Source organism: Gymnoscopelus braueri (assembly GCF_963280865.1).
Source record: "Gymnoscopelus braueri genome assembly, chromosome: 9".
In the NCBI taxonomy this organism is placed as follows: Eukaryota; Metazoa; Chordata; class Actinopteri; order Myctophiformes; family Myctophidae; genus Gymnoscopelus; species Gymnoscopelus braueri.
Window position 1 is genome coordinate 9,135,321 of NC_137610.1, and position 24,666 is coordinate 9,159,986.

The 24,666-nt window shown below is 40.7% G+C and overlaps 2 protein-coding genes across 9 annotated transcripts in view; one reads left to right on the top strand and one right to left on the bottom strand.

Moving 5' to 3' along the window:
- Positions 1 to 633: 633 nt before the first annotated feature.
- On the bottom strand, positions 634 to 14,074 carry LOC308091736 (proton myo-inositol cotransporter-like). 3 transcript variants are annotated; one of them, XM_080437445.1, is made up of 14 exons: positions 13,953 to 14,074; positions 12,759 to 12,999; positions 11,932 to 12,263; positions 10,986 to 11,145; positions 9,347 to 9,555; positions 8,138 to 8,246; positions 7,227 to 7,390; positions 6,521 to 6,635; positions 6,187 to 6,312; positions 5,475 to 5,593; positions 4,581 to 4,733; positions 3,551 to 3,723; positions 1,697 to 1,765; positions 634 to 1,585 (listed from the first exon to the last, which is right to left on the bottom strand). In XM_080437445.1, the coding sequence occupies exons 2-14, from the start codon at positions 12,935 to 12,937 to the stop codon at positions 1,577 to 1,579; spliced, it is 1,917 nt and encodes a 638-aa protein (XP_080293571.1). In that variant the 5' UTR covers positions 12,938 to 12,999; positions 13,953 to 14,074; the 3' UTR covers positions 634 to 1,576. The 3 variants fall into 3 exon arrangements, with proteins under 3 accessions (XP_080293571.1, XP_080293570.1, XP_080293572.1); XM_080437444.1 differs by having other exon boundaries at positions 634 to 1,765; XM_080437446.1 differs by lacking the exon at positions 11,932 to 12,263 and having other exon boundaries at positions 634 to 1,765.
- A 504-nt stretch (positions 14,075 to 14,578) lies between these two features.
- lrrk2 (leucine-rich repeat kinase 2) overlaps positions 14,579 to 24,666 on the top strand; it is a 49,058-nt gene continuing 38,970 nt past the window's right edge. For 5 of the 6 annotated variants that reach the window (XM_080436822.1, XM_080436827.1, XM_080436824.1 and 2 more), the window contains exons 1-6: positions 14,579 to 15,089; positions 16,167 to 16,252; positions 18,975 to 19,084; positions 21,157 to 21,245; positions 23,055 to 23,192; positions 23,994 to 24,128. In XM_080436822.1, the coding sequence (XP_080292948.1) occupies positions 14,909 to 15,089; positions 16,167 to 16,252; positions 18,975 to 19,084; positions 21,157 to 21,245; positions 23,055 to 23,192; positions 23,994 to 24,128 (739 nt within the window). In that variant the 5' untranslated portion in view covers positions 14,579 to 14,908. The remainder of the gene's footprint in view (positions 15,090 to 16,166; positions 16,253 to 18,974; positions 19,085 to 21,156; positions 21,246 to 23,054; positions 23,193 to 23,993; positions 24,129 to 24,666) is intronic. The other variant, XM_080436823.1, reaches the window with a different exon arrangement.

Below are 24,666 nucleotides of genomic sequence, written 5' to 3' on the forward strand. Positions count from 1 at the left end.
TGCACCTGATTCGGCTCAGGGACACTTCGACACATAGAACGGGGCCGGGGATGCAAACCAGAGACCTTCTGTTTCCCAGGCATTCAATAGGCTTCCTTACTTCCTTCACAGGTTATACCAATGATAGTAATGAAGGCTTTGTTCTATTTCATGTAGCACAGTGGTTCTCAAACCTTTTCATTTCAAGGACCCCCATAACTCTGAGAGTGTACAAATAGACACTCTCAGAGTTACACACCCTTTAAAGGGGCCATTTGGAACCCCCTCAAGGATCCATGAGGGTCCCTGGACCACATTTTGAGATCCACTGGTGTAGCAGAGTGTTTCCAGTGAGCCAACATGCATAATATCAGCACCCTGACTCTGTTTGACCAGAATGGAACAGAGCCTTCATTAGTATCATGGTAACACCTGTGAAGGAAGTAAGAAGAGGCCCAATTTCTCTTCAAAATGGCTGCTGTGCATAGAGCCGCATAACTAAATTGAAAGAAAAAAAAGGGGTAAAAATAATCGTCTCTACATTAAAATGTATAATAATTATTATATCATCATAATACTTTATGGAATGTACCCTAGTGTGAGCTTGGACAAAGTAGGCATATTTTGAAATACCCAGCACAAATACACAGGGTAGGAAGTTCTGTCAATTTAATTTATATTGCACTTTTCATACACAGTAAACTCAATGTGCTTCACACTGCAATAGCACAAAAGTACCCACAATAATGGTAAAGAAAAAGTACAGAATCAAAGTCATTATGTATTGTACTGTATACAATGGTTACCAATCGTACACATAAAAAATAGAATACAAACCAGGAGAAAATACTAGAGAGATGCCTAATTGCTATGAGTTGGCACAGCAAACAATATCTACCACAATAGCAAAGATAGATTTACTGTACAGGAATTGAAAGCCTGTTTGTTAAAAATGAACATGTCTTTAACCAACTGAAATGCTTGACTGAAAATATCTGGAGCATAATAGGATCCTAATAAACAGGAACACCTGCCAGCTACACCAAAAACATTCTTATATCAGTTCAATTGAGTAACCAGCAGGCTGTATTGGTGTGTAGTACTGAACCTATCGATTAATTTCGTAGCACTTTTTCGTTCTTGAAAAAAAAAAAAACATTACAAAAAAATTAAATGTAAATTTAAAATTTTACATTTCATATATCAACAAAACAACGTAAAAAAACGAATATTTGTTTGGTTGATTAGTCTGATTAACCACACTTTGAACCCTATTCTATAGCTTGTCGATCCGCTATTTTGAAGATTATTTCGTTTTAATTTGAAAGAAAAAGAGCGACATTTCAAAATTCCCCCCAAAATTTATACCTCAAATAAAACAATTATTTTGATTAACTGTTACACCCATATTGGTCCGACAAGAATAATAGAAAAATATTCAATATAACCTATGGTGCTTTGTTAGAGCCATATCAACGGAATGTATCACATATCGTTTTTTTGTGTGGCAATGAATGACATGGCTCATGGCTGCACTGGAATGACCTCTATGTTTTCTGTCCCCGGGACAAAGTCATTCACGCTAACTGGGTCATCATTACTGGAGCTGCGGAAGCAAGGACATGAACATACACAATAAAAGGCATACTTCTCTTGTTTGCCACATTATAATAAAACGATTAGACCACTTGGACAACCCATTGAATGCACTACTTACAGTTATATAGGCAATGCCGCTGTCTGAACCCGTCGCTCCATAGTGCACTTGGCTGAACCCCGGAGACGGCTAGAAAATTGAAGGTTTGCGCAAAATTCTTGCGTTCAGGCATTACAGGGATCATTTCAATAAAAGACACAAATATGGTGCAGATTCTCTCCCAGTGTGTACGTGTACGCTATAGCAGCAACCCACAATCAGATTTGTGCCTTAAAACATACTGAGATTCAAGTGACAACAAACCCTTTAAAAAAAGAAAGTCTGTCATAATACACCAGCATAAGAAATTCCCAAATACTGTATATATTCCAGATAGAGAAATATAGAAGTCAAATAGTAGATGTAGAATAGTAGTTTAAATGTTTGTGCTTAAACTCTTCGTGGTCCCTTCATTCCATTACACATCCTTGTTTATATACAGTGATACATTACACATTGTAAAGCCTAGCAGACAAGTATTACACACTTGTTAGTAAAGTAGGCTACTGTATATCAATGTTCCAGTTCCAATGAGGCAATATATACAGCCTGTTGTCTGGCCAGACTGGAATATCCCTCTCTCCCTGTTCTTGGCCTTTCATACGTGGAGTGACCATGTAATAACATACTGTAGGGTTATGCATGGACAGTAAGTTGCAGGGCATAATGACTGCTTTCTAAGCTCTCTGGAATATGGATTAATCACCTGAAGTTTACCATTATTCAACAGCTGTAATAAGTAATGACACAGAGAAAATAGTTGCTTAAAGACTGACTATCATCTTTAACCCAGACCTGCCAACCTCGTGAAAATGTTTTCTCAGCTGATTAGCTCATTAACACTGGAACACCAATCAAACACGCTAGACACCACAAAGCCAAAGCCAGTCATGCATGCATGCACACACAAACTACAGCATCTGATCTTGTGAGCTATGACTTGGTAATAAGGGTTGTTTTCATTTGTTACTGTGGCTTGCTATTATAATATAATTTATTAAAGTAATACCATGCTGATAATTTGTCTGTGCTGATTTATTAGTGTGTGGCTTCATTTTCTCATTCAGCCTGGAGGCAAAATCTGTTTGGCAGAGAACTAACTGTGCTCTACTGAGAGCATAGATTAGAGTACTGCACAATAAAACTCACAAGGCAAAAGTGTACAGGACAGGTTGGCAGGTCTGCATCCTAGAATTTGTTAGGTTGTGCTACTGATCATTTTGTAAAAGTACTGCCGGTGTTAACTTTTTTTCAAATTGTGTGTGTGTGTGTGTGTGTGTGTGTGTGTGTGTGTGTGTGTGTGTGTGTGTGTGTGTGTGTGTGTGTGTGTGTGTGTGTGTGTGTGTGTGTGTGTGTATATATATATATATATATATATATATACACAATATATATATATACACACACACATATACATATGCACACACAGTACTTACAATAAATATATATATATATATATATATATATATATATAGTACTGTGTGTATATGCGTGTGTATATATACTGTGTGAATATAAACCTGACCAGATAGGCAAACATTCTACACGAGGCTAACACCAGAAGGTGTGAGACACAGTTGAAGAAAGAAACGAAGGCTGATCATTGAAGGGTCACTGCAGAGAGGGAACATGCCAACTAGAATTGATCAATGGAGAGGTCCAGGCCTCTTCTGCTGAATGAGAGGTCAACGAGAGGACTTTCCCTCCCCACGTCAGCATCCTTCTGGATCTGCCAGGACAGGAGGATACAGTATCCCCTACCAAAAAAAATACCCACAAAAAGTCCCAAGAAAGAGTAAAAGGGATAGATTCAACCCCACTCTACTCCACATCAGAGGCATCATTGTCAGAGTGGTGGTAGTTACTGCCTTTTACCCGGATGTACTGAATGTGCCGGTCATCGCCTCGGGAGGAGGCCCCGCAGGAGCACAGCTCGTCGGTGAACAGGTTCTCGATCTCTTCCAGCTGAAGGCCCTGGGTCTCTGGAAGGCAACCCAGGACGAAGAGGAGGCCCAACCCTGCCAGTCCCGCATACAGGAAGAACACCCCTGGAGGATTGAGATAGATAAAGTATCTATGCATTCTGTCTGATTAATTCTAATACTACACTTCTGCTGAAGACATGGAGTGTTAATTTTCACACCTATAAACCAAAGGTCACGTTAGACAGGTAATTATCAGTTTTGCCCAAAAAGCTGTGCAACAACCAATGCACACTCATAAAGATGATCCATCCAACACAGATGCCTAAAGAGACTTCACAACAGCTGTTCATTAACTAGCATCACTGAGAGGTCACGTCGTGTGCAGGTGAAAACACAGCGAAAGCACAAAAATAGACATGGAATACATGGTCCCAGAATTGGAAAGCTATATGGAGGAGACTGCACAAGATCTCTGCAAAAGCTTTTCCAAAAGTGTTCCAAAAATGTCTCTAAAAGAAGCATGGACAGCACTCTCCACTGAATATAATGTCACTGTGACCTAGGCTGTGAGTAGCCTGCATTTAGATGTATTGCCGGCCAGCTGAGATAATCAACGTTATTATTCTAGATTATTCTGAAGTTGCAATTCTTTTGCAGCATCCTTTAATTGCTCATTATTCTGAGGACAATGTGTTAAAAAAAACTGATGATGCAATCATTATGCATGCTGCAGATCTGAAGAAGAAGCTATTGGGCTAGTCTCACAATTTATATTACTCCATGAGGTTAAAATAGTTTTAAAACTCAAATATACCGGTAATGCTGTAAAATATTTTAAATGCACCTGCTTATCGTTCCTGCATTATGTGTTTTATACCAGATGTCCAGTAAACAGTAAACATTCTACTTTGTTTGTCTTGGTTTATCTACAAACTTTCACAGTAGCACTCTACCTATATAGTAATATTATTTATTCCTACCATAGTAAGTGAGATACTCTGCGACGTGGAGGAAGGTGAGAGACACCAGGACGTTGAATGTCCAGTTTACACCAGCTGAACAGGCGTTCCCGGTACTGCGGGCCCACAGAGGGTATATCTCTGAGTTCACCGTCCATGGCATAGGGCCCATACCTGACAGAGAGATATGGACAGAGAGATAGATAGAAAGAGAGAGAGGGGAAAACAGAAAGAGATAGATAGATACATGTAGAGTGTGTGAGAGAGAAAAGAGACAGAGAGAGAAGACAGAAAAGAGGATAAGTGGAAAAAAAGGAAAGAGACAAACAGAGAAATAGACAGGGAGATAAATTGACAGGCAAGTACAAATAGAGCATGCGAGAGAGAGAATGAAAGGTAGACAGACAGACGGTAGAGGGAAAAAACAAGGAACGTAGGCGGAACAGATATAGAGGGAGAACAGGTAAGCAGACAGACAGACAGACAGACAGACAGACAGACAGAAAAAGGGGAGTCAAAAAACAAAAAGAGTAAGACATAAAGACAGACAAGCAGATTAGTAGGCAGCTTTCATTCAACTGTCATGGATTTTAAATCACACCTCAAACCTTTTAATAATAGTTTTTTTTTAAAAACATCTACATTACTACTGTGTATTTGGCTACTTTTATACTAGTGCTCCGCAAGAGCTGCATAAATACTACCAAACTCAATTAACTACAAAACATATTTAAACCGTAGAACTATCAGATATGGTGGTTGGTAAGTAGTGGGAATACAAATTAAGGAATTGAAATGGTCAGAGAACAAGTTAGCATCCAGTAGCATAGCATTATGGAAAGGTGTGCATTCAGGGATTAATACAAGTTGTGTGCTCTATTTGTAAAGACTTAAATAAGGGATAGCATTACGGACCAGGTGCAAAGCAGGCCAAGTACAGGATGAGACCCAGCAGAACGAGCCAGGAGTACAGGGTGGGACAGTAGTTGTAGGCCCAGAGTGGGCCATTGCTGGCAGCCGTCTGGTTGGAACACCTGGGGAAAATACAGTTCGTTTGTAATGTCCTCTTCTTTGGCCAATTTTCTCCCAATGTATTCATTATGACAATTCCCTAATTCCACAAACACTTGTGTAATCTTGTCACTGCTGACCCCTACTGGTTGGTTTTGGGACTTTTTGGTCCTACAGTAGGGATGGTATTGAAACCAAATGCCTATTTTTATACACATGGAATCACCTGCTGCGTCTTTTGACCTACAGTACCAGTGAGGAGTCTTCGCTGGAAGGACTTGAGCATGCAGAGGAACACCTTATTCCTTAAAGTTCAACACCCCTTCTGTCAGACGCCCTTGACCAGCCTGTAGGAGTCACGGGGGTGCAGCGATAAAGAACACCCTCCCCCGCCAGGATCCAATCCAAAAATAACAGCACACTGTGATGAAAATGACATAATAACACCACACTATGGTGATGAAGGTGACATGAAAACAACAGTCTTACACAGCTCTCCTATCGGCCACCATATTATCTACCAGCCACCAACACGCTCACACACACACACACACACACGCATGCGCACACTCACACACACGCACACACACACACACACACACACACACATACAGACCTGCCCCAAGCAGCGTGTTCCGTGGACTCTTTACTGGCAGGTGTGCAGGAGCCGTCGAATACATTGGTGCCATTTTCACGGTAACAAAAGCCACAGTCGGGATCCAAAATGCATAAAGAACAGGACCTGGGGGACACAAAAGAATGCAACACCTCTCAGTATATCTACCGCAGCTTACAGCACTTTCGTCTTCATCCCCTATGGGACATGAGGCCATAATGAGTTTTATGTGCATTTTGTCCGGGACAGCTACTTATATATTATTGTAGTTTTATTACAAGTGGATATTTAAAGATCCCTACTGGTTGAGTGAAATGTACATATGTGTTCTGACCCATATAGCGTGCAAGTGGAGTTGACAGGGCCAATGGGGTGCAGGGTGACTGGAGGAGCGTTCTGGGCTGATAACAGGAACCCCACTGCCAGTACCATCAGACTCAAAACAGTACCTGGATGAGAGGGTGAAAAAACAACGCAGTGATTCAGTGATTCCCAAATGGTTTCAAATTTGGCCCAGTCCAAACCCTACACTGCAAATCTTCAGTGTTAATTTAACTCTGGGAGAGTAAAAATGTGCGGGTCCATTTGGTTCCATTTGTACACTCTCAGAGTTATAGTGGCTAAATGAACACTTAAGACTGACGCCGTTTAATCCAAACCCACAGGTTCAGAAACACTGTAGTATCTCATTAGTTCTGAGATAGTATTTAAAGTTATTAAGACAGATTTGGCTGTTGTTTCAGGTAAAAATGGTCATGAAGTAAAGATTAACAAAGTAATACTGTATAGGCAAAGTAATACTGTATGCAGGCTTGACATTATAGACAGTGTAAGACGAATGCAAAAAAGCAGTTCTTAATTCTGTTTTGAAGAATATAAAATATCTGGTCCAATAAATTAACATAAATTTGAATGGTAACGTGATTGTTTTTTCTAAAAGTGAAAATAAATAAAATATTGATCATGTTTCCTGACTGACTAAATGACAAATGCAATATCTCATTTAGCTGGGGACCTAAAGAATATTAGAACATACAAACCTAAAATGCTGGCCAACGTCAGCTTCCTGCGGCCCACCCTCTCCACAAGCCACACCCCCACCAGGGTAAACAGGAAGTTGGTGGCAGCAGTCGCTGCCGCCATCCAGATGGCTTGCTTGTTGTCTCGCACGCCTGCCATCTGGATAATGGTGGCGCTGTAGTACCTGCACAGGTTTGCGAGAGAGAGAGATGTGAAAGTCACTTACTAGATTTCAATCCACTAGAACCCAGAGTCTAAAAATGTAATCAGTGTATGTGACTTTTTCATGGTCCAAAGGTTCGGTATGACAGGAGAAGCAGTAGGCTCTAAGGTTTTTTCATGTTTTTAAATATGGCCCCCTTTGAAAACGTTTAAACTAATGTTACATCCATAATTGTCAACTTTAAGAAATTACCATTTATACGTTTATTCCATGACAACACAGTGGAAAGCAGTAGCAGTTAAAGCTAGATGTACTTTTTATTTAAAGGAAAACCACTGGACTCTTATATGAATAGGATTTTATCGGTACCCGGCAATATCGATTTGGTTCACTGAACCAAATATTTATACCCAACCTACTTATCCTATATATTTATGAGTAATGTGTCCAAATGAAAATGTGGTCTGTCAGTCAGAACAAAACATGACAATAAAGTGGACAATGTGAAAATGACATGGCTGGTGCAAATAAATAGTTTATGTGTTAATACTAATGTAGAAATACTGTTATTAGATGAGTGTGCTAATGTATAGTAGAAATACCCTATACATTAGCAGACACTGGGATGACCCTTTTGATAGTGTTGATATTAACATAGATACAGGTTCCTTATAGAAGTCAATAGAGCTACAGTACCTACAGTACATGACTATAATACAAATGTTGGAATAACATTGTTCCCTGTGAGAAGACAACAGGAGTACATACATGACAGTGTTGATCCCAGACAGCTGTTGAAACATCTGGAGACCACAGCCCACGGTGAGGGCCCTGCGTGTTGGTCCGTGGCTCAGGATACGCCAGATAATCAGCCCGCCTATTGTACAAGTAAGGAAGTCAGATATGAAAAGGATTTTTTAAATCAGTGGTAATCTGTTTCAATATTTTTATTAGACAAAAAGGTAGACAATACACCACAAGCATGACAGGACCTAGGACACAGCACAGCCCAACATAACAATACAATAGAGACATAAAAACAAAAGAAAAAGACAAATCATAAAGGACTTATTCACGCCATATACAGTATATGATAGTCACAAAATCACATTGCTGCCAACAACAGCTCTCCCATATAGAGCTATCAGTGGTAATCAATTAACACGCACAATGACACACACATGAATTTAGGTCTTGTTTTTGAGGCTTCAGCTTCAATGCCTATCAATCATCGATTAAAAAGAAAAACATAAATAAAATAATGCATAATGAGAACAAGTATACTGAAGCTTGTGAGCATAAAATAATCCCACAAAGAAAGTTCATGCCATTTACTCAGATCTCACACTTGTAAGTCGCTCTGGATAAAGGGCTAAATGCCTAAAATGTAAATTGTAAAATGAAAACATAAATCTTAGTGTATGTAGTAGAACTACAAATGTGTGGATATGGTATTTCAAAACAGTGTTTTAAAGTTGGTTCTGTTGACACATAGTAACAAAGGCCTATGGGATATAGATATCCTGATTAGTACAACAGGTACAAGACTGATTCAGTAGTAGTATTAGTATCAGTAGTAGTATGTGGAAGTGATAGTAGCTAGTTTCAGGGTACTTTACACTCAAACTTATTAGGAAGGCATGATCTCTCTGGAAAGAAATATTCAACAGTAACATGATTTGCTCTCTAGTTACTGTACTGTTACTTTGCTAGCACTTGAAATGTGTCACAACATAATTAAAACCACAAATTTGTGTCGTTGTTTTTTGGCACCTTTCATTACTCGCCATCTCTTTCTCCTCCTCCTCCTCCTCATGTACGCTTGGTTTAAAAAGAAATAAGGATTTTCCGGAAACAGCTCAACATCTCAGCTAGAAACAGCTCACCTAAAAACAGCAGTGCCCTGACGCGTGACAGCCAATGACGCCATGTTTCACAAGTCTCTCATGTGAAGGTATTTTTGTAGAAGACTCTCACCTGCCCCCGCCTCCTTCTCCTCTTCCTCTATACTGGTCCATATGGTGTCATACTCCTCGTCGATGCTCTGTTCTCCTCTGATGCGGCTGAGGACACGCCTGGCCTCCTGGGTTTTGCCCTTCTGAAGCAGCCAGCGCGGGCTCTCTGGCAGGAAGAGGAAGCCGGTGAACTGCAGAATGGCAGGGACCACAGACAGGCCCAGCATGTACCTATACAGTACAGGAAAACCAAACGTTAGAGGAGAGGGAAAGAGTGGGTTGGGAGTGGAGGAGGATGGAAGGAGAAAGGGAGAGAAAAAGAGACAATGGGGTGAGCAAGAGGAGGGACTGTTTAGAAAGATAAAAGATGTTACAAGGGGTGGTGTGTGTGTGTGTGTGTGTGTGTGTGTGTCCTGCCCAGTGCCCCCCCCCCCCCCCAACGTTATGCCATTCTGTCTGCTAACTACTAATCGAAGTGTCATCATTGACAGATTTGACACGAATACTGTCACATTAGAAAAGTAATGTGCAACAAGAATAAAACGTCTAAGTGTAAGAATGTTTGACTCCTCTGCTGAGTAGCCCATGAAAGAATGAAAAGGGATAGATAGAATACATGCAGGGCAAAAGAAAATGTGAGAAACATGATGAAAATGTGTGTTGATACAAGTGCATAATCATGCTTCATTTACACCACATCTTACATCAACTCATCCATAAGAAATCAACAACCTGCGATTCTCACCCACAAATCACACCTTTGCTCACTCTTTGAATTTGTATTTAGATGTAGCAGCTGGTAACGGCCTATTGAACACAGGATTTAAATTCATATTCCATGTTCGACATTACAGTTGATGGAGAATTAAGCTCTCTTACCATATTATTGGTAGTAGAGGTATTGCATACTGTACAACAGTGCTTTTAGGTCTATTTTTCCAACTAGTTTCATATTGAGTAAAAATAACAGAATACTTGACCAATGATTTTATATTATTCAAGTATATTTATGAGAAAAGGTTTGTGAGCCCGGAATCAGCAATCATTTCAATCAATCAATTGACATTCAGGTGTGGGTTGCAGTATATAAAACACAGTCTGGTTCACAAGTGGTTGTGTTTTGAGATTTATTTCACTTCAACAGAGTTAAAGGTGAAATAAAGAACCTATCAGCCCCTCGCCCAGGGCATATAAAGACAAATGATCATTAGGGCTGTGTACTGTAAGTTGTGGGTTGCAACCGTTAGGACCCAAGGAGGCAATGGTGGAAATAGTGTTTCTATGTCGACATACAGTACGGTTCAACTTTTGCATTTGTGGCACCGCTATGGTCAGAAGTGAAAGCGCTTTGGAGGTGTTCTCTATAAAAGGTTCCTCAACAACATCTGATTCCAATTTGGGGCAGACTCAATGTTGCTTTCATGATATATAGAATAGGCCCAACTAAAGTAGGGGAAAGATAAAGCAACTGTACTGTAAAAACTCTTTTATGCCTTTTTGGAGGAGAATAATACTTGAAATGTACATTTATTGAATTTATTGTAAATGTATTCTGAGGATTTAAACCACAGCATGGGACATGTTGTGGACAGGGACTTTAATACCCCAAACCACACACATATGCAGTCATGTTTTATCACTGGTAGAAGACACATACATACCTCCAACCATCATGCTGCAGGTAACTGAATGCCCCGTCAATAATACTGGCAAAGAACTGGCCCCCAGTAATGAAAAGGGTGTTAATGGTAACCAGCTGGCCTCTCAGATGAGGTGGTGACATCTCCGCCATGTAGACAGGCACTGTCATGGAGGCTATACCTGAGGCATAAGAGAACACAATCTCTGAGAGTGTAAAAATGGACAATCACTGCAGGTTTATCATTCACTGTGAATAAATTATTATGGCAAAACATGCCACAATTTGTGTATTATTTTTTACTAAAGATTAAGATAAGACTAGGAGGAGCCATGTCAATTAGCTAATTTTCTAGTCACACTTTTCCAGTGCTATGGCTTTCAAATCAATTTTGACATATGCATAACGATAATAAAGAAGGAATCTCTGAACAATAAAGCATCTTGATGATGTATTTATATACATGTTTTAGTTATAGTGATATATAGCCTAGTCTAGGCTATGCCCCCAAAACCAGTTAACAAGTGACACTTTTTACAATAATAGCCTTGCCCTTGGGGCAATCAGTTAGACCTGGTCATGTGCGACTAACAGCTATAAGGCAACCAGTCAGGTTTGGGAGGTGTGTGTTTATTCATATTAACTTTACATACGCTCTAAGGCTTTTTCCGCTTTCTGTAACCTACTATTCCAAGACTCAAAGCAATAGCAGCTACAGCCTATACCCAAATTAGTTTTGCACCTTATGTCTAAACTCATGTAGGCTACATAGCCTACCTTTGGTCACATTAATAATAATAATAGCCTAATAATAATAATAAAAACACCTAAAATGTATAGCCTATATCACTTTTCTAAGTACTTGCTTTATGGGAAAAGGGAGAAATAAAGTGTATTAGTTAAAAATAAAAATAATGAATACTGAGGATTTTACTGTGTAGCTACATAGGGCAGGCTAATAAACGTACCTATACCCAAACCCACTATAATCCTTCCCACCAGTAGGAACCATTTGTTCGGGGCGAAGCCCATGATGACCCCGCCGACGGTGAAGATCAAGCTGGCCGCCAGGATGCAGACCCTGCGTCCGAACGCCCCGTTCAGTGGCCCGCCGGCCAGCGCGGCCAGCGCGGCGGCTCCCACGGTGCTGGAGACCAGCAGCTCCTGCCACATGTAGTTCAAGTTCATCTCGCTCTTCAGGAGCAGCATGACTCCGGACACCACCCCCGTGTCGTACCCGAAGAGAAAGCCCCCCAGGGCGGAGAAAAACGCCAAAACGTAGACGAAACCCGGCGTCCTCCTGTCATTAGGGATGGGACGATAATCGTTATTATCGTTTATCGTGATAAAACGCAACGCAATGCCTTGTGAGCTTGTAGATCGGCTATTTTAGGCAAATGTTCCCCCCCTGGGGTTCAAGTGATTAACAAAAGTGGCATTTTAAGTTTTAAGCATATTTTGATTAGCGTGATAATATCGTTAATCGCAAACAAATTTGCCACAATAATCGTGACATGTCATTTTCATATTGTTTGATTGATTGATTGATTGAATACTTTATTTAGAAGTTTGCAGAAAAAAAGCAAATAAATAAAATAAAGAAACAAAAGTCAACTAAATAGGATTAAAAAAACAACAACCTATGGCTTGTTTTAATTGGGGTCCTTTGTACTCAGTTCATAGTGACATTAAATGACAGACAGATATACACTACTATGCAGAACATCATATAAACAGTTTAAAAATAAAAATAAGAAAAACAAAAAATATGTACAGTATTATGTCCCATCCCTACCTGTCATATTGGTCCATGACATCTCCTCCAGCAGCAGCGGTGCTGGACACCCTGTGGTCCCGGGGCTGGAGGCTGCTGGCCCCGGCATCATGATCGCAGGGAGCTCCGGCTCCGACGAGACTCTGCTCTCCATCATCATCGACTGCTTTCCTCTTCCTGGCGCCCATCAGGTTGCTCATAATCCTCTGAGAGCTGAAGTCATCATGACTCCTGTCTCCTGCTGCCCGGGTTGATGCTGAAGCTGAACAGATGGAGAAGCAGTGTACAGATGATGATAGGTGTCACATCACAGCATGCAGTTCAAAAAGCAGGCGCTGGTGCACGGTAGATAGAGAATCTTGCACATTGATCTCTCCGTTGGCGAAGAGATCAATGGCGGGACATAGTAAATAGCCCTAGAAAAGCAATCGACAAAAAAAACACTCTCTCACATCTTTTCACTGTAGTCTGACGGAGAAAAAAGTATAGGCTCTGGTCCATAGCGTTAGAAGGAGTTAGAAGGAGGTCAATGGAATTTTTCTATTGACAAGATCTGTAGGGGGCGCAGTGGAGTAATTTTTCCATCCGGTGGAATATTTACTTTTCTGTCCAAAAAGTGTATTTTAGACGTGAGGTGGGGGGCTCCGAGTGTTCCCACAAAGGAAAGTATGCTTTCAACGTCTTAAAACAGTCCTTTTTTTGGTGAGTAGCAAAAGTGTATTTCTTATTTTTCCTACAGAAGAGAGGCCGCGCTACCGGTGTGCGGGGGCAACGGCTACAAAGTAACATAGCGTTAAGGAGAACTCATTTGTGTTAACCCCGCAGGCTTGCACGAACCAACCAGTCATCATAGCTGATCATTTCATAAACAGTCTTGTGTCTAACATTAGGCTACTGAACACGAGTGTGTAAAAAAAAAACTTACTTTTATTCTGCATGCTCATTGCACAGTAGCGACTATCGATCATGCAAAGTCATTATTCCTGTCAGGAGGACTGTCTGCGTGCGTCAAAACTGATCTGTAAACACGGTGGAACGACTACGTCAGGTCTATAGCCACAGCAGGACTCCCATCCATACCTTTAATCTATCAGCGTTATAAACAAACGTCAGGAAACATTGGATAACATCATGTAAAACGACACAGCCGTGTGAAGGAGTTGTGTGTAAAACTCCATCTTAAATAGATGTGAGAGTATGTATAGGCTACTATACCTTAAATCATATGAAAGCTTTTGCTTGGAGAAATTATCTATATCCTGATTCCTGAATTGGCTGCTGTGTGTGTCAGCCTCTATGGTCAGCCTACATCAAGCACACTGAAATAAGGTACACCTTTTCCGGAAATGGATCGATTCTGCTTTCAAAATAAATGTGTGTATTTATTATTATTATTATTTATTTACAGATACCAAGGGAGAACAGCAGGATTAATCATTACATGAAGATAGGTTTCCACTTTAAAAGGTGACCTACACAATAACTTGTGTGTAGCAGTAATATAAATTATATAAACATATGAAACCTCAGATATAAAAAAAGGGAAAGAAAACAAAATCCCCTTGCTTTTTTTTTTTTTACCAGCTCCATGATTTGACGGTTTTGACCCATGTCAGCCATAGTGTCAGACCTCCTTGTGAAAAGATTTTGAAAATATGTGTCAGCCTGGGACAGGGTGCAAAATGTTTGGGGGAATGAAAGTAATTTCTGTCAAGCTTAGATCTTATTGTGAAAACCAGTGATCGGAACTACAAGTTGTACTTGAGCTGCTCTGACGCATGTTGTTGTCTGTCTGCAACATTCCTCCAAACGGGAAACGGGAAGTTGAACTGACTGAAGTGAAGTGAAGTCATATGATATTTTTTTACAGTGGATCTGACCCATAAAACCATAGGAACTACCCAGAAGAACACGCCTGTTGCTGAGAGAATAAGGGACAACGCTTTCTCTCTCAGACCGAAACGACAGGCAAATCTCAGTTGAAAAAAACAGGAACATGAATCTCGATCGGAGCACATTTAACCACCGGGGGATTATTATCATATCGACTTCAAACTTTGACAGCTGTCTCCTTCCCCAGACTTTGTAGATCATGTCCAGAGTGGCGATCCTGCTGCTTGTTTATTATTCTCATGGAACAAACAAGTTGCCACAAGTCGAGGCGTAATTGAATGAATGTGAAGCTGGTTTGGAAGACCATAACTATTTCAAAGATCATGGTAAACAAAGAGGAACTGGGAGAGAGGCTGAAGAAGCTGTTAGTGAGGCTGAATAACTTGCAGGAGGACAGACAGTTGAGCACACTGATTCAGATCATCCAGGATCTGCTGTTCCTGGCGCACACTGACTGTGGTAGGAATCAACTGCACACATTCATTCATCATCATCATCATGTGCATCAACTTTGACTTTTTGTCCAGTGGAAAAAGTACTCCATTTGTTTTACTTCAGTAAAAGTATCAATACTGCAATGTAGAAATACTCTGTTACAAGTAAAAGTCTGGAATTCAAATTCATTTTTAATTCATTTTACTTGAGTGAAAGTACAAAAGTATTGGTATCAAAATGTACCTAAAGTACCAAAAGTAAAAGTGCTCATTACACAGAATGTTATTTTCAAATGGCCAAAGTGTATATATAGGGTTGAAGTGGTTAATTTTGTAATAATAATTCAAATCTACTTAGTAACTAACTAAAGTTTTCAAATAATTGTATTAGTAAAAGTATAATATTTGCCTCTGAGATGTAGAAGTACTGAAAAGTAAAATACCTCAAAATTGTACTTAAGTACAGTACTTGAGTAATTGTGTACTTACAGTAGTTACTTTACACCGTATGAAACTATGTTTACACATGTCACCAAAATGGACACATCAATTGTACACTCTCAGAGTAACAAATCAAATGGATAAATGAACACTGAGGAGGAAACTGTCTCTTTGTCTTAACAATCAATGCATGATGATTATATTGTAAGTAACCTTTCAGTTACTTCAGTCATCTCTTAAATGTAGCTTGTTAACACGTTTATAAACGGGATTTAAGTAGATTATTACCCAATTTTCATAATATTGTTGCCTGATCTTGTTTGGTTTTGTACTGTTATTAATCATCTGACTTTTTATGTTTCATAACTTTACCATCACTTTGTCTTATATGCTTTGCATCATCACATTGCATGAAAAATGCATCTTAATGAATAAAACGTTATTTTAACCAATGTATGGTACAGTATGTGTACAATAGGCTATAACTTTAGCAGAAATGTTGACCCTGGTTTCTGGTAGGACACCTAACTGGTTGACAAGTACAGTAGCCTAGTACTGCTTGAAGCTCATAAACGCAATATCTCTCCTGGTCATGCAGGGATGTAATGGAATAGCCACGCTGTCATCCTTTACTGTGGCCCTTTGTGTGTTGTTTGTGCAGCAGCAGAGCTGTTTGAAGATAAAGATGTCCAGGCTCCTCTCATGTTGGTACTGTCGTCCTACATGGGTAGCAGAGGTGTACAGCAGGTAAGGTTTGTGTAAGCATTCCATTTGTCCAATTACCACTTGCTGTTGTATATTTGCTGTGCATTTGCCATTGTATATTTGCTATTTTCGGTGAAGAGGTAGAGGGGGGGAAAAAGAGCAGACCAAGTACAGAGCCAACCCAGTCAACTAAGTATTAGCTTGCTAAACACTTAATGTGTACTTCTGTTTTAAAGCTAAATCCTCTTTCTATTGAGGCCATCTATATCAGCATCCTGCTAGTAGGTGCTAAATGCTAGTGAACTCTTGTGTATTGTATCTACACGGCAAGTGTCAATAACAGTACTGACATGTTTTATTTATACTAGACGGGCACCGGCCTTCTCGGGAATGATGCAAGCCGGGAATGCATGTAATACCCTTTGTATACTTGTTGTCCAGTGCGGTACCTAACCCACCACCCTAGTACTTAGTGGCTATGACGTCAGTACTATGATGTCCATAGATATGGGCATAGGATTTGGATCTGTGGGTCTGACTCTGGACAGCCAATGATCCAGCCGACTTTGCACCGGGCCCTCAGGTTTGTGCATGCCAAGTTTGATGTTGAGTCATGGATGGACATATATGAGCACATACTGTATGGAGATCTCTATATGTCTGTCTGCCTGTGTCCCTTTTATGCCCATATGAAGATCTCTATATCTGTCTGATCTGTGTCTCTTTCATGCTCTTATATGAAGTTCTGTGTCAGCCATAACCAAATATGGAATGGAGTCCAGGCCAGTCTATTATGCCAGTACTATGATCTCAGATTTGTGGATTTATCAATATTTTTTGGAGAACCGCCAATCCGACTGACTTTCCCATTGCCAATCATTCCCTCTGGTTCTTTGCAATATGCACGCTGAGTTTGGTTTCCAAGATATGTGGGGAAACATGGACGGACAGACGCTCACAGAGATTCCTTGCATTTATAGATTTCTACTGTTTAAAGTAACATAGTTTAACAGTTTTGTGTATCATGTTTCTTTTCTATTTCTTGTTATTATTATTGCCATTGTTTTATCTTAGCATAATATTCTGTAAGAGCATCCTGTATGAATACATGCCTTGGAAATATTCCATCTATGTAGTCATACTGCTATGATTGTGAAACACCTGTGCTTTATCTGGTGTGTAGTCCCGTGACTGCTCAATATAGCAGCTTACAGTATGGGTGGTGAGTGAGATAAGAGCTGGACTGAAAGGAAAATGAAATCTGAGCTAAACTGACATGGATTCATTGTAAACCTCAATCTGTTCAGTTCCTTTGAGCACCAATCCTTTTTCCATTCAAGTATTTATTGTTTATTTAGGAAAGTTTGGTTTGCACCCACAGTAATTACAGTAGGTAAAAAACATGAGATAAACAAATGACATATTCCATACAGACCAGAGAGGAGTCAGTTGTCAATGCAAAAACAATGCTCATCAGAACAAACAGAAAAAAACAAACGTTCTCAAATCTCCTTGGCATAACTGACACTACCCCATGCCAGGAAGATCCAAGTAAAATCCAAGAAAACAAATGTCATTAACAAACATTTTGTCTTGGAGCTGGACTCCGACATTTGTCAGGGATTTTGTTTTCTGTTGGTGATTGTTTCAAGGATTTTGTGGGCACACAACTTCCGGTCAGTCATGTCTAGCGGATATTCCTGGTTTCCTGCTTTCCTGCTACCATTATTTATTTCCTCATTGGCTCATCGGGATCCCTGGGTTTTGTACTTCAACTGGTACATAATAGCACTTACACTGTTAGGGGCAGGAGTTGCATTGCATTCCCTGTTAAATCATAATTAATCATCTTTATTATTTTTTATAGCCCCTGTTCTTCATACATTGTAGCACACAATGCACAAGTTACACTGTTCAGAAATACTTGTGGTGTTTGCAGTTGCACACCTTAAAGGCCCTGTTCAGACTGGCAGCCAAAATCCAGCCAAAATCAAATTTCCTGTCTAGATTGGACTCAGATTGTAATAAAAGGAAAGTAATAAAATGTGTAAAATCAGTTTCCATGTGGTTTTCTGCTGTTCAGACTGCATAAAAACTACTGTATGCGACTCCAATCTGGATAGGCCACAAATCTGATTAGGGCGGAGCCGCGCCTCCGACCAAGTGGAGCTTACTATGTAACCCTGCTTGGGTTGTGTCTCTGTGTCTCTGTGTGCACTGTGTCTCTGTCTGTGTCTCTGTGTCTCTGTGTGCACTGCCTTTGTGCAGCTCCTCTGAGATAAGTAAATGTCCAATATAGACGTACCATACATCAAATGAAAGGTCTTTGAAAACTGAACACACCTGTCAAGGTTGCGTTTAAGCCCGCCCCTTCCCCCGGAAGCCACGCCCCGGAGAAGGCTCCTAAAAACTCCCCATTGAAACCCCATGTTAAATGAAAAGTGCCCGAATCGCTCCGAAACTTTTTCTACCCCCCCTAAGTGGGGGTCTACGAACAAATACTTCGGGCTCGGATTTTGGCTCCGCCCCCCGGAAGTGGGTGAAACAGGCACTTCAAACACTTTGTTGAATTGTTCAAAAACATTCCAAGTTTTTTTTTTGTGAATTAGTATTTTTCTAAGATGCTCCTTTTAACGCAGATTTAAAAAAAAAAATATATATATTTTTTTTCATTCTTTTTTTTCTTTTTTTGCGTTCGCTTACCGCGTTCGCGCGTCTTACTTGTGAATGATAGTTCACAGTGAGTGTGTGTTCCTTGCTACAGGTGGGGTGGTCCCTGCTGTGTCGGCTGATTGAGATATGTCCTGCCACTCTGGACGAGTTGACCAGACCACTGGCAGCTGCCAAGGACTGGGATGTACTGGGAGTTCACCAGTAAGTATAGAGAATTAACTGGGACTGTAAAAAACTTACGGTATGTATGCTGTGCATACACTGTGAGTCTGCGTTTTTCTCTTCGTGTGGCTTTGTGTTTTGATAAGCAATTAAGTGTGTGTGTGTGTGTGTGTGTGTGTGTGTGTGTGTGTGTGTGTGTGTGTGTGTGTGTGTGTGTGTGTGTGTGTGTGTGTGTGTGTGTGTGTGTGTGTGTGTGTGTGTGTGTGTGTGTGTGTGTGTGTGTGTGTGTGTGTGTGTGTGTGTGTGTCAGTGAAAGTACATTTGCTTGACAATTTCCATCAAGTACACCTCTATTGAAACATCCTTTAATTCATCATCCTGCCAGTTGTTGCCCCACAACTGGATCCCCTCCAAGTCAGTAAGTAGGTAAGTGGCTTATTGTCGGTATCAGCCGAGAACGAGGGTGTCTATCCCCTTTTCAATAAGCTATACCCCTGACAAATGGATTGCTGAGGTGGAGCACAGGACCTACCATCAGCTCCCAGTAACGCACGTCTTAGATACCCAAACCATGCTACTCATACTTTGATTTGGTGGTACCTGGAATCAAACCCAGAACCTTGTGGTCAAAAGGCAAGTGCTCTACAGACTGAGCTAAGAGGTGCATTGAGGATGCTGTGGCCTGCCTGCTATACCTCCTCCTCCAGCACTTGGATCCCCCTGGCACCTTCGCCAGGATACTCCATCTGACTCATCTCATGCGCAAGTTTCTCAGTGACAGTCGGCACAACCACATCACCTGCACTCACCACTAACACCGGAGCGCCCATACCTGTACACGCTTTGCAACAACAACGACTGCACCAGTCACAACAAGACACAGATGTTAACGGAAACTGATTGGCGGAGGCATACAGTATAACCATAATGCGGTATTTCTCGTTTAACATGTTATCCCGCCTTACCCGGGCACAACTGACATGCATAGCCATTAGCCAACACTGCTGCCAGGATAATTGGTTTTCCCACGCCTAACCTCACAGAACTAAACAACAAAGCCATTGCATGTATTTCAATCTCAATATTACAGGACTTCACACACCTACTCAATCACCGCCTTACCCTAATACCCAGCTCCGGGCACTGGTATAGAACATTGAGGAAAAGTGCTTCTTTTGGGAAAAGCCTTATACCTGCAGTCAGCCTTCTTAACCACTTGAACCCTAGCATCCCTATTTTGGGGCCAACTTTCCGCAAAAATAGCAGATCTACAAGCTCTCAATCCATCACAACACGTCCGTGATGCATTATGAGCTTGTAGATTGGTTATTATTTGCAAAGATATTTAGTGTAGAGCGAAAAAAGGGGGCCTAGTATTAGAGCCCTTGGGAATCTGGTCAACTAAGTATAGGGTTTTAAATAAGTGTTGCAGAACTGGCCTGAGCTTTCATTTTCTGTTAGTATTGCTAAAAGGAATTTCCCCTTGTGGGACAATAAAGTCTAAAGTCTGAAGATAATTCTCATAATTCTGACGTTCTCACCATACTTAGCATATCAACACAGCATAGTAAAATCTTTAAGGAGATATTTGGATTTTGAATTGGTTGGTGGTGGCTTTGTGGAAACTGCAAGGTGCCTCAAAGACCTTGACTGATTGTGCTTAAGATGTACTCAAATTGGATTTTACAAAATCTTTACACAGCCCTTATATTTTTTATGTTTTTTACTATTGATATACAATAATATATAGATAGATAGATAGATAGATAGATAGATGGGTCTTTAATTTATTGATCCCACAAGTGAAATGTAGTCACCGCATGGCAGTTTACAGTAGTCATTCAAAAGAAAAGAAAAAGAACAGATAAGAACGCCGCAGGTAAGAAAGATAAGACGCACAAGAATGCACACTATTCTGAAAGTGAAAGTGGTTACGTCCTTCTGTCAATATGTAACCAATGAAGTATTAACAAGAGCTTGTGACCAAGTAATAACTACAGTGGGTGATGAAAAGTGACGGTTTTGGACATGGATGGTTTCTTTCTGCCCGACAGCGACATTATGTAGGCCTACCTCCAATTAATTTCTGTTCACATGTGTTGTGTCTGCAGACAGATCCTCAAGGTGTTGGCCCAGTACAGTGCAGACTGCAAGGTGACCATGGTTGGACTCAGGGCCCTGGCTCTGCTGCTTACATCAGGTACTGTATACCAATGGTTCTCAAAATGGGGTCTGGGGACCCCCAGTGGTCCTTGAAGGGGTTCCACGGGGTCTCCCGAACTATTAGTTGATATAGCATCAGAGTCAGTTTAACCACTTTAACCTTATGTTATACTTTGGCTATAAAAAAATAGCCGATCTACAAGCTCACTACTATTTTTGAAAAAGTCTAAAAGATCTTGCTTTTTTTTGTGGAAATTTGGAATAATCATCTCTTCTAGGGGTCCCTGCCACAAGATGGGGGTCACAGCCAAATAAATCAATTTGGGGATCCTTGACATGAAAATGTTTGTCAGGGACAGTTATGCCTTCACATGGGCAATTGGCATGCATAAGATATGCACATTTCTTTTAAAGACAATCGCCCCTTTTTCACAAGTATTTTGACAAGGAAAAGAGTGCAAAAAGAATATATTAATGAAGCAGGTAAAGACAAATAGGTACAGTCCATATCTGGCTATAAACCTCTGTTGTAGCTGTTATTAAATCTTTTTTTGTGCATGTATACAATACATTGTATCATTGGATAATATATCGACTGTAAAAGTCCACTTCTTCTTTGTTGGGAGTGTGGGGTAAACACACTGTTTATATTTTACATCTCTTCGCTCATGAGATGAAAAGGTTATTTGAGGTTTTTACTATAGCATGTACTGTATATATAACGGCCCATATATAACATCATAAGCTCAGTTTGATGTGGAGTGGCTGAGAATGCAGGAGATTCAATTAAGACCACTGGTCACATGGTGTCCTTCCCGCCGTTATCAGTCAATGGAAGTACAGTATCGGCCGAACAGTACGAGGAGAAAAACTGCAAGGCAGCTACTTCCCAGCCATGACCATGAGGAGCCTTTTGTTTCACATGTTTACGAGTTCAGGATAAAGAGCTTACCTGTTCTGACTGAAAGGTCATGGTGCAATTACATAGTCCTGGAGTTTTATTATTCTATAGAAGACAGACAATGAAAGGATTATCCGCACTCTCTTCAGTTATTTCTAAATTTATTTTTTAATAGGTTCACAGCAGCAGCAGTGAACCTATTAACCTAGAGAAACGGACGCGTTTCAGTTTTCATTTTGAAACGCTGAGGAAGGCCGACATGCCGAAACACGTCCGTTTCTCTAGATGGACTGCTGCTGCTGTGAACCTATTAAAAAAGAAATTAAGAAATAACTGAAGAGAGTGCGGATAATCCTTTCATTGTATGTATCCTCAAGAATCTGCACCCAGTTAAACTATAAGAGACTATTTCTCAAGACTCCCCTTGAGTAAAGCACGCCTTCTCCTGGCGGTTTTGATCCGGTAGGAGAGTTGCCTTCTATAGAAGACAGTACACATGTTTTCTTCTTTCTTCTTTTCTGAACTCTTCTTCTTCAATTTAAATCTATTTTAGATTTGAAATGATTGTCATTAGGTCAGATATTGATATTAAAATGACATTGATGTGATGGAATAAATGGAGGACATGAAAACGGCACAACAGATAGGATGCAAGTTATATTTCAACAAGAAATATATTTTTTATTGTTTCATGTGCACATACCTGTACTAATCTGTGAATTAATTAATCAAACTTTATGTATCAACTTTATGTATCACTCATAAGTACAGAAATACTGTATAAATGTGTGTGTGTGTGTGTGTGTGTGTGTGTGTGTGTGTGTGTGTGTGTGTGTGTGTGTGTGTGTGTGTGTGTGTGTGTGTGTGTGTGTGTGTGTGTGTGTGTGTGTGTGTGTGTGTGTGTGTGTGTGTGTGTGTGTGTGTGTGTGTGTGTGTGCGTTGCAGACAAGCTGCTGCAGTGTCTCCTGGATGAAGAGGAGGAGGATGTGTTTGGGCTGGTGGTGGTGGGGATGAAGACCTTCCCGACCAGTGAGGAGGTGCAGCTCCAAGGCTGCTGCGCTCTGCAGCTTCTCCTGGAGAGAGGTACATACATACTGTAACCACACAGTCACACTAATACTTCATTTATACTTGAATGCGATACGACAAATTGTGAACTTGGCAACAGAAATTACATTGACTAGACCGGCACCGGCCTACTCTGGAACGATGCATGCCCCACCTGATTATGCAATACCCGTTTTCAGAGTATCCATTGTACCTGTCTGCCTGTCCATACAGAACAGACAGAACTCCATACAGAACTCCATATATGTGCACAAAATGGACACAGACAGACAGACGGGTACTCTAACAACGGTTATAACGGGTATTACATATCTGGGTGGGGCATGCATTTCCAACGTGCATCGTTCCCGACTTGCATCGTTCCTGAGTAGGCCGTTGAAAATAACTATAAATTAACACACATATAACACATTCATACTTTACCTGTTTATTTCTCATGGAAGTGAATGGTAGTGCAACTTCTGTAAAACGTCTATTGGCATTTACATAACCATAACAATCTCACATTTATACAATTATCTACCCTTTTAAGCCTTATTTCATAATTCATAACACAAAACATTGCACTCTTTCTGTGAAATGTCTTCAATGCAATCAATGCACAGCTCTATAAGGAACTTGTCTGTCTGTCTGTCTGTCTGTCTGTCTGTCTGTCTGTCTGTCTGTCTGTCTGTCTGTCTGTCTGTCTGTCTGTCTGTCTGTCTGTCTGTCTGTCTGTCTGTCTGTCTGTCTGTCTGTCTGTCTGTCTGTCTGTCTGTCTGTCTGTCTGTCTGTCTGTCTGTCGGTCTGTCGGTCTGTCGGTCTGTCTGTCTTCAGTGAGTGATGAGCACCTGGTGGAGTTTGTGGAGAACCAGGATCACGCTGTAGTCCTGGCAGCCCTGCAGAGATTTCAGGACAGTCCTGACCTGCTCCTCCAGGGCATGAAAGTGCTGCTCCCCCTGGCCAGCCCTGGTAAGGCCATGCCAGAAGGCTGAATAATGGTTGTAAAGGAAATGGAGAGAAGTAGGAGTGGAAAAGGGTGATCTGCGTTTTATAATACTGGTTGCTAATGTAATGGATCTACGAGTTGAAGCTCATTCTGCAGTTGCACTTGCTGGAAGTCACTCTGAATCAAATCTGTCTGAAAGTGAAATGACTGGAAAGGAATCGGGCATACAGTAATATGTCTTGGAGGCAAAGGGCTAGAAAAATGTGACTGAGGAAGGCATTCATCCCTTAATAATAATAATAACTTTATTTGTATAGCACTTTTCAAAACAGGAGTTATAAAGTGCTTAACAGCAATTGGAGCATAACATATATAAATAAAGTAAAAGTCCTAAGTCCTAAAGACACATTTTAGCAAACTAAGAGGAGACCAAAAGAAATACAATAGGCCACCCGAAACACAGTTTAAGTGCAGACATGTGCACACATCAACAAACAAACATACACAAACACAACGCAGCACTGGGCACTTCACAGATGTAAAACATTAGCATTTGCACGC

Coding starts and splice junctions, on each gene's coding strand:
- LOC308091736 (XM_080437444.1), bottom strand. CDS start 12,937: ATGAGCAACCTGATGGGCGCCAGGAAGAGGAAAGCAGTCGATGATGAT. Junction 11,146..11,931: donor TATAGTGGGTTTGGGTATAG/GTACGTTTATTA, acceptor CTTATGCCTCAG/GTATAGCCTCCATGACAGTG. Junction 5,594..6,186: donor GAACACGCTGCTTGGGGCAG/GTCTGTATGTGT, acceptor TATTTTCCCCAG/GTGTTCCAACCAGACGGCTG.